This window comes from Plutella xylostella, chromosome Z (genome assembly GCF_932276165.1).
Source record: "Plutella xylostella chromosome Z, ilPluXylo3.1, whole genome shotgun sequence".
Lineage (NCBI taxonomy): Eukaryota > Metazoa > Arthropoda > Insecta > Lepidoptera > Plutellidae > Plutella > Plutella xylostella.
In genome coordinates, this window is record NC_064012.1 from 16,139,585 (window position 1) to 16,149,870 (window position 10,286).

General features: G+C 38.9%; 1 protein-coding gene across 1 annotated transcript; it reads right to left on the reverse strand.

The window, feature by feature from the left end:
• Positions 1–1,617: 1,617 nt before the first annotated feature.
• Positions 1,618–4,837, reverse strand: LOC119694893 (myosin heavy chain IB). Its single transcript, XM_038122360.2, has 4 exons — positions 4,528–4,837; positions 3,933–4,019; positions 3,236–3,842; positions 1,618–3,090 (listed from the first exon to the last, which is right to left on the reverse strand). The coding sequence occupies exons 1-4, from the start codon at positions 4,561–4,563 to the stop codon at positions 3,086–3,088; spliced, it is 735 nt and encodes a 244-aa protein (XP_037978288.2). The 5' UTR covers positions 4,564–4,837; the 3' UTR covers positions 1,618–3,085.
• Positions 4,838–10,286: the final 5,449 nt, after the last annotated feature.

Genomic DNA, 10,286 nt, shown 5'->3' on the forward strand with positions numbered 1-10,286 from the left:
TTCAAGATGTAAAAATCCAACCAAGATTCTATGGAGCAGAAAAACCATTTTTGTCGTATAGGAAAAACAATGTTTAGTTTGAGAAGTAAATCGTATGGTTAGCTTTTTTGGAAGCATTTCATCTACATTCTATCTGGGGGCACGGCAGTGCCCCCACCAAGTCGAGCAAAAAAGCGGCACGGCCGTACCATCCTTTTCTCGAAGCAATTCAGGCCATTTTCGACCCTGTAACTTCGTTGTGGTTAAAACTAGAAGACTGAATTTTCAATAACCATGCAGGCATTGTAAAGACACGGTTTATTTCTAATTTCATTCAATTTGAACCAGTAGTTTAAGAATTGTAACGGTTTCTTAATTTTGTCACTGACTCACTCACTCACCGATCATAAAAATTCTAAGGCACTTCATATCATATTATGTTATATTCAATTATATCTAATTAGGTAATTTAAAATTATTATTTCCAACACATGATCTCGAATTCATCGATAACGCTTATCGATAATTGTTACATCCACGGCAAGAAAGAATGACGACGCTGTGTTCATAATTAAATGTCTCTTCACATAACCCTTATTGCAAGGAGTTAAAACTCATAATGACATGTCAGAAAAGACATAATCAAGGTAAACGGTATAATTTCCCCCAGCAAAAATTGGCAGACTTTTTTGTATCAAGAAAGATCGCTATGACGCTTCCCGAGGGTACACACGAGTCCGCGTTGTTCTATGGTTTACTGACATAGTTGCATTTCTGCGACAAAGTGATGGCGCTTCAGTCTACGGAGTGAATAGCAACGCACGCGGCCTTGTTATCTATTATCGCGGCAATGATGTCTATTCTGAAGGCAGAAATTCTAAATTTAGAGCTGTCAAAACCTTAAATTTTTTGTTTAAATTCGACTTTATGATTGTTTCCGTAAATGTAATTTTATGCTAGCAATTTTTTTAGTTTGACAGCGTTAAAATTAGAATTTCTGCCTTCAGAATCGACATCATTAGGATATTAGTCTATGGCAATAGGGACACAGATAAAAAACCCACTAAATAGTGAGAGTGTATTAACAATTAGCGCGTGCGTGGTCTTGTAAACTTATAACTATTATATTCTATAAATTATAATTGTAAGTATATTCTGTACCACGGTGTCCCACGGTGGTGCCACACGAAGATGAACTATAAATTACACACTGAAGGCAAGGCATTTTACTGTGATTTCGTTTTATTTCTATTAGACAACAAAATAATCTGTATGCAAAAAAGAATTTGACAAAGCGGGAGAAAAAGCACCGCCCATTTAAAAAAAATAAACACAACTTCCTTTTGCATGTGTTTTTCCCAAAACGGCAACGTTAGCATGAAGTTCCAATAATTACCTACCTATATACACAGTACCTACAATGTGTAAGTTAACGTCGTTTCCGCCAGAAACGTAATTTTTAGCGTTTTTTACATAAACTTCTATCATCTCTTTACAACTTTATAATAATGTAGTTATCACTTCTGCAATCTCATTCTGTAGGTGCCATGGAGCATAGACTAATATTAAGGTTTTATAATAGGATAAAAGTACACAGTTACAATATATTTATTAAACGGTATAAATAAATACTCGAAATCATGTTTTCTACCGTGGATTTATTTCATTACTAAGTCTAAATCTGACATAGAACTGCAACACCGCAATAAACATGTAGGTATTTATTTCGTATTGGTTTTATGAAAGGTAATAGCATAAGTTCAGTTTAGTCAGTAACATTTAATTTAAGTTTACATTGGTTAATTATACACTGTAGCGGTTAATAAAGTAATAAAATATACAAAGTAATTACTCCAGAGACACGCAACACCTTGTACCTTTAGTAGGTATAGGGTAGGTATTCGCAAAGAAAAAAAATATAATTGTAATAATTCTTATACTCGTATGTTTAATATATATAAATTCCAGTCATTTTCATTTTCATGAGCGCAGCCAAACACTTAAACAAAAAAAAATGTTTATACATAAAAAAAGTCACAATACAAATGGAGTGATCATCATACAAGTTAAAGCTTTAAAGACCTAACTAGAATCTGAAGGTTACATTTCCCAATGCAAACAGTGAACAGCGGCTGCGCCTGCGCTGTATAACATATGAAATAATATATAAGTACCTATAATACTATGTATACTTACAAGTTTTCTATTGGAACAAAATGAATTATTATAATAATGTTGAGTGTTTCTTTCCTCAGAAGACACACGCTCGGTGTAAAGTTTATTTTAGAATACAAATGGAGCCTCGCGGAGGGGAGTCCAACTTCCTCTCCATCTTGTATATTTTATGCATAGTGCATACCTAACTAAAATATAAAGATATTTTCAATAATATATTTTAACAAAAGAATTGTTATGCCCCACCTACAGTATAATACAGTGTTAAATTTCATATAAAAATATAAATAGCTCAAAGAGTATAGATTTTTATAATATAATTATAATTTTTATAACTTTAGTTTTGGGTCTGTAAATTGTAACACATAATATACCTGTATAATTATGAGAATAATAATAATTGAAATTTATCTAAAATTAATGACCAAGACTTATTACAGCATGTTGTGAAATAATAACTAAATACAAAGCCCAGACCAAACAAAATGATTTTTTACGTTTTCAAAACGTTTAAGTAGGTACTTAGTCCAGTATTTACCTCAACCGAATATTGTGAAAGTAAGGTTTTACCTTAAGTTTATTTGAATTAACAGGAACACAAACAGCTATTTAATTAGTTAGCTGATGAAATTTACTGTATATTTATACATACCTATAATAAAATAATGTAGCATTGTTAATTCGCATTGCAGACTTTGTTAAATTCGCATATAAAAGAATAAGGAAATATAGTTAGGTACTATTGCAGAGACAAGACCTGTTGAATTACTACCTACATATGAACATCTAGGGATACAATGAAATATTCAACACATTAAATGCCGCAATACGCGTCAGTTACATAAGGTCCAAGAAGGAAGTCCGGGCGCCGACGGCAGGCCGCGGGTCGCTGCAGCCGGCGGCTCACTGCAGGCTGCTGGCGACTGCAGGTCTAATCTGCAAGCACAGAGGAGTAGTGCTTCAAATATTATCATACTAGATTAATTGTCGAGGGTAACCCACGACTTGGTCAGATTTCTTAGTCAGGAAGGAATAATGTGATATTAGTGAGAGAGAATATGTTATTCTTTGAGCAACTCACCGCTGTCGTCGGTCATCAGATCGTCGGAGTCGGCGGCGGCGGCGGCGGCGGTGGCGGGCGGCCCGCGCAGCCCGGAGCCCGAGGGCGTCGGCGGCGGCGACTCGGCGGGCGCGCGCGGGGCCGCGGCAGGCGAGGAGCGCGGGGCGGGCGGCGCGCGGCGTGCGGGCGGCGCGCGGGGGGTGAGCGGCCCGCGCCGGACCGGCGGCCCGCGGCTGAACGGCACCTGCTGCAGGCCGCGCTGCATGGTGCTGAACATGGAGTCACGCAGCCCCACGCCCCCCGGCCCCCCCGCGCCCTCCGCGCCCTCCGCGGCCCCCGCACCCCCCGCGCCGCCCGCCGGCATGCCCGGCAGCAGCGGGATGCCCTGCCCCATGCGCGTGAAGATCATCTCCTGCAGGCGCAGCCCCACCAGGCGGCCCTGCGCGTCGAAGGGCGAGCCCCCCCCGCGCCCGGCGCCCCCGCCCGCGCCCGCGCCCGCGCCCCCACCCCCGCCCCCGCCGGCGCGCATGCGGCGCTCCTGCCGCTGCAGCAGCAGCTCGAACTCGAGGTGCGCCTCCGCCATGTGCTGCTTGATGAGACGCTCCAGGTTCGACATCATCGCCTCCACCTGCACACACACACACACATCACTTACTGCATATATACTATTACTTGTACTAAACTACGTACATAACTAAAATCCGACAAAAATATTTACTTTAAACTGGTTTGCAGTCATCAATCGCCCCGTTTTGATCGCTCTGTTGGTGCTTCTGTTCACCAACTTTTCAATCCTCTTCAGCATCTGTTGGCAAGAAAATAATATACATACTTCCTGATTATAGTTACTGGTTGATTGGTTGGGTCTTGTTATGATGAAGATTGATATTCTTAGATGATGTATTCCTTTAAAAGGGATAGAAAAAGCAATTTGCAGTCGATATCAAAATCAAAATCAATAAATAAAAAAAGATATAACCATGACCTATAATGCCGTATTAGCTTATTACATACTCCACTTTAACATAATATTTGTTGTTTAGCAAGCCTTTGGGCTCAGATTAAGTTGAATTGTTGGCAGTGTTCGGCGAAGATAATAATATAATATTTTGCTGGCATGGCAGTCAATAAATATAATATCCAAGAGTGACCGCTGCAGCGAGCTGCGGACTGCACCCGCCGCCCCGCGCCCCGCCCGACGCTCGCTGGCGCCCGCCGACTAAACAACAAGCTTGTGTGTGATGACGTGATGAGCAGCGGGCAACAAGTAGCGGCGGAGCGGCGGGGGCGGCGGCGCGGGGCGGGCCACTCACCATCATCCGGCGCTCCCGGTCCAGGACGGGCGGCATGGTGGCGACAGCGGCGGCGGCGGCGGCGGTGACGGCGCGGCGGCGGGCGGCGCAGCTAGGGCGGGCGGCGCAGCTAGGGCGGGCGGCGCGACTAGGGCGGGCGGCGCGGCGGGCGGCCGGGTGCGACTGCCGGTGCGTCGCGTCGGGTTTGCCATCCTCAGACGAAATTTTCCCTCAAGCAACGCAGAAAAATAAGAAGAAATAAAAAAGTATACTTTCATACACACAGATAACACAAGAATCTTGTTTTTGTTAAATATTTAGTTTTAACTCGTATAAATGACAATGGGCGTTTTGGGACCTATAAAGTTGAGTCATACATCGTTGGATAGCTCTTTTCAAGTGAGAAAAAAAAATGTTATGACGACAAATGCGTATAAGTAGTCCATTTTGAAATATATTCGTCGGAAGGAAGTATTTTTCTATGGAATTGCACTCTCTCGCCTGATGACAGTTAGGGCGTAATACACGTAAACACGTATTATTAAAATGGGAGAAATTACTTTCAACTGGTTTTACTTACTGAGATAATAAACAAATATAATATTATAATGAAAGATGATCATTTTGTTATAAAAATAAAAATGAATGTGAAAAAATAACAAAAACATTAAAATTACAGAAATAAAATATAAAAACATTCAAGGTACGATTATTCTAATCGGACAGTAAATCAGGACTAGCGCTTCAGTTATTCATATTCTGCAAAAAAATACCTTTTCAACCACGTATCACTCATTTCTATTGGTGCTGGTCCCAGCTTCCATATATTTGTGCCCATCATCATTTAAGGTATTAAGTTTTGCTCGATTGTGTTGTAAATGCTGTGTTTTTCTGTAATTGGATGCCCACTGTGGCATGTATTGTGATGTTTTCTTTTTATAAATGTAAAGAGTGTGTCTGTTGAAAAACCTAATAAATAAATGTATTTTTACCAATTTTAACAGTTTTTTTGCTTTCAGCTTTATTTAATAAGGACATTAAGGATGGCTTGCACCAAAAAGTAAATCAAAATTAAGTCCCGCCTGCGATACTTTCCATTAACATTGGGCCTTGTTTTCATCTTTTTAGCGTGCAGTCAGGTTTTTTGTTTGTTTATAATTATATATTTTTATTTGTAACTTTTTATTTGTTTTTATTTTATGAAATTTTATGTCAGTAGTCGGGTTTTATTTTATGAACATTTTTTATTTCAATAATTTTGGTTTTATGATTTAAATACCTACAATATGCATATTTTTGTAATGTGCTTCACAAGCCCTTTCATTTGATACCCTACACGGCAAAGTTGGAAAAATATTGTTTTTCGATCTATAATTTTTTTGATCATCACTTGATGTCTTCTAGAGGGTGCTATATACATTTTAATGTAACGCCACATAGCCTATAACCATCGCGCAATTAATACGCTTCTAATAATACCTCATACATCAAATCTATCAAGTCGTTTAGGCTACAGGAGGGAACAAAGAAACAGACATACATACATACAATCGATTTGATATTTACCCATGGGCAGTCGGGTAAATATCAAATCGATTTAGTTATCACCAAGATATGGAAAACAACCAGCACAGGCGGACAAAATACAATCAGACTTTAGTATGGAATGAATTTTAGTACTGAGTTTTCTCCGCCTTTTCTGCTGGCTAAATGGCAGGTTAAACATTGAAAAATTCAGATTCATAAATATGACGAAATTAAAAGGAAAACTATCACAGGTAAGTACTTATATAGACTTGTACGGAATCCTCAGTGTGCAAACTCGTTTTTGGCTGGTTTTTTAATGTGAATTCCCACCCCCCACTTTCAGGTGAATCCTGCAGAGAGGTCGGCACGGCGAGGCGGCGGCGGCGGCGGCGGCGGCGGGGGCTGCGGGGGGGGAGCGGCGCGGGGGGAGCGGCGCGGGGGAGCGGAGCGGGGGGAGGTGCGCGCGCACCGCACACTGGTCAGTACTTCGCAGAAATAAAATAACTAGAGTTTCAAAAACGAATAAGGAATTATATATTTTATTATTTTTAGGGTTCCGTACTTCAAAATATATAAACGGAACACTTATAGGATCACTTTGTGTCCGTCTGTTTGTGAGCCTGTCTAGCCAGACCCTGTAATATCTCGGGAACGTTTGAAAAATTTAATATCAGAGTTGAAAAGACTACTGAGACTGTGAAAATAATTATCAAACTTGAAAAGGAGTTAAAACCGAATTCATAAAATCAATTAAAAGTAAGAAATAATTTGATATTATTATATATCAATTAAGTATATTTGTCAGGAATTAGACACTTCGATCGATTATTTTTTCCTTACTAAAATAGGTACTAAGTTCTCCGGTTTTATTACCGTACGTACGTACCCACAAAGTAGGTAGTTACGTATAATGTTTACTTGTAACTACCCTTTGATTCTATACCTGGAAAAATATTTTAATTACAACCTTACTTACTATAAAATACCTGTTCAAATGCATTATTTCGTATTCTTAGCGCATAGAAACAACGCGGACTCAGGTGTACCCTCTTTTAGCGCGATTACAAGGAATAACAGAAAATTACTAGAGTACTAATTAACCCTAAATTAAAATGTATTAACTGTGCTGTGGTGTGTGTGACCGGGTCGCGGGGGGGCGCGGGGGGCGCGGGGGTGCGGGGGGTGCGGGGGGCGCGGGTGGCGCGCGGGGGAGAGGTGCCGCGCAGCCGCGCCAGGCGCGCCCGGCCGCTCTACCGATCCGACACCCACGCGGTAAACAATGCCTGTTGACAAAAATATACCTAGACACTCTCAATAGGCACATCATATTATTCTTATTATGTACTACATGAAAGCTAAATGCACGGGATCGGCAACAAAATACTTTTAGTTTAATCTTTAACTCTTTACATAGGCACTTGCCTACACAGAGCGTCTATTGTTGCGAAAAATATACGAGACTAAGATACAACTTCTCAAGAAGCAACAAGTGTCTTACTTGGCCCACTCAGCCAGTCCTGCTATGTAGTATCAAGTATTATGTAGGTAATGTAGGTCAGGGAGTTTCTTGTCTAGGTCAGGGAACCAAGTTCCAAATGTTATCCGTATCCGAAAGAAATTGAAAGAATAGGTTTTTTATGAACAAGAAATTGCTATGCTGCAAAGTGCGTGTCTGCAGTTTAGCCCAAGTTTCATCATACTCGATTACTCGGTTGGATAATAACCAAGGATTAGTTGTGGACTTTCGACACAGTCATCTGTCAAGAATTTAATATTTAATGACGTAAGTATATAGTCCATTGTTATGATCTAACCGAGTATGATGAAACTGGGGCTTAGCGTTCCGTAGTGGAGTACGAGTACCAAACTCTAGTAGCTCACGACACTCCGCCTTCACCTTTTGATATACCTAAGTTGTAATTTTTGTTTCGGACAATCCATGTATTTGAACAGTAGGTAACCCAGAACATTTGATTATACAGGGTGGCCCAAAGAGTGACGTCCAAAGGAAAATGTTTGATTCCTTAGGTCAAGGGGTAGCCAAATCACCCCCATGTATGTTCAGCAATTTTTAGTAGTTTAGGAGTTATGATTTTTTTAACTAATTTTCTACGAAAATCGACCTCAGTGGATAAATGATGTTTTATTATTTTTTTGGATAACTTTTTCAAATTATTTTTTATTTTTGTGTCATCCTCTTAAGTTGTTCTTTTAACCATTAAAGTTTCAGCTTCCTAGCTGTAATGTAAGTTAGTTATTTTTATGTCGAAAGTTCAAATTATATCATCGAGCTAGACTGCTCTGAATTTTCTACTTGAAATTAAAAATTGAAATAGATATTCTCATGGTCCCTTATTAATTTTAAAAACTCCGCAAGGTTCCAATATAAAATAAAAATAAAAATAAACTATTGCTTAATGGGGTATTATTTGCAGAAAACAGCCTTCAAAGGTACTTGGGTGGAAATTACCTAATTAGTAAATTGTTTCAGAAAGTTGAAAGATTCCTGTTATGTCATTACTAAGGACTAAGGGCCAAATTCACGGGTTGCATAGAAATCTAAGTTTTATTAAACTACGATTTCATTAATCACGATTGCCGATTTCGTCTAACTGCGTTTAGAGTAACCTGAAATTCATCGGTGCTATTTTAATCTCGTTTACGTCACCGGTGTTTCAGCTACAGACGATCCAGCAACACTGAAATGCGTTTAGTTATTGCGTCGCCCCGTACATACTTTTTGCGTATTTTGATTTCGAGCAATGGAGTAACAAAACGTTTTGACACATTATAAAACAAAAAAATAATATAATTATGTCGTTGTCAAAGCGTTGTTATTTGCTTAGTGGTTTGTTTATGACGTTTGACAATGACAGCTTTCTATAACTGCGTTTAGCAACGCTAACTGGCCAATTTATAGCAGTTACAGCTATAACTGCGTTTTGCTCTAATCTTGGTTAATAATGGTCGGTGAAAATCGAAATGAGCGTATAAGCTCGTTTAGAGCATAAACTGCGTTTTCGATCCTTCTAACGACGTTTAATTACTTCGGTGAATTTGGCCCTTATTCAGTTAGAAAAAGTATCAAATTAAAGGGAAAATAAAATTATTTACTTTTTTTTTTTATTTAAGCCACATTTTGAATGTAAATTCTTAGTAAAATGTTTAAGTCTGAGTTGTAAGATTTATGAGGTAATTGGTATCGATTCTGAAGGGCACATTCTAAAATTAACGCTGTCAAAAAACGCTTACATTCTCTCTAAATTTATTTGGCATTCTGAAGGCACCGTTTATCTCCAAAATTAGAGACGTCACTTTAAATTTTGAATCTGACAGCGTTAAAACTATTCAACTTAGGTTAGATGGTCGAATTGGTATTCTGAAGGTGCCATTTTTAGCGCTGTCAACTTAAAATTAGCAACTTTCTTCCTAAATTTAAAAGGGGTCTAAACAGGTGCCTGTTAAAATTATACTAAAATTTCTAAAAGTAAAACCGTGAAATATATGGGAAATTGTTGTTGTAGGTGTGCATAAATATGGTTTTTTGAGAAACTACGATGTGAAAGTGACTCTGTTTTGTCATATTATTTCTGATATTTTGAAAGAAAAATGTATTAATGTAGGCATGATCCGGGTTGCTTAAAAACAACTTAAGTTACTGTTTTAGATCTAATAATTAATCAACACACCTGCCGATCTACTTCAGGAATTACTCTAGCCCTAACACTCTGTCCTCGGCTGTCCTCTTTCAAACAAACCAGCTCTACAGTCTACAAGGAAAGTCTATAAGGAACTCACCTACCTGTGTACCTATCCAGCTCACTACTTACCCCTTTCAACTTGTAAGAATATTTTACTCAAAGTGGTCCCTACATAACTCAAAATATTTAACTGCATTTACTTACCTATTTTATTACAGTAAAAAACAAGTAGGTACTTGGGCTTATGTTTTCTGAAAAATATGCCTGACTTTACGAAACTAATACGAGGTACCTACTATTACTGAAAGAAGAAAGAAGTTTTGTAGACGTAAAACTTTATTTGGATGAATAAAATAGCACACACGACACACACTAGTTGAGTTTTTATAACACCAATAATACATAATTGCTTGATTTCATTTCTGTATTTTATTTCCATGTTTCTTCTTCTTCGTAGGTAGGTAGGTGGTCTGATGGCCATTGTAGTATTGTTGTCCCAGAAAAATGAATGTCCTGTATCCAGCATTTCATATTTGGCTTATGGGTGTGGTT

Bases quoted from the DNA above. Each gene is read 5' to 3' on its own strand.
- LOC119694893 (XM_038122360.2), bottom strand. From the start codon at position 4,563: ATGCCGCCCGTCCTGGACCGGGAGCGCCGGATGATG. The intron at 4,020-4,527 runs GTGAGTGGCCCG...TCTTGCCAACAG, and splicing joins ACCGGGAGCGCCGGATGATG to ATGCTGAAGAGGATTGAAAA. The intron at 3,843-3,932 runs GTAAATATTTTT...GTGTGTGTGCAG, and splicing joins TGACTGCAAACCAGTTTAAA to GTGGAGGCGATGATGTCGAA.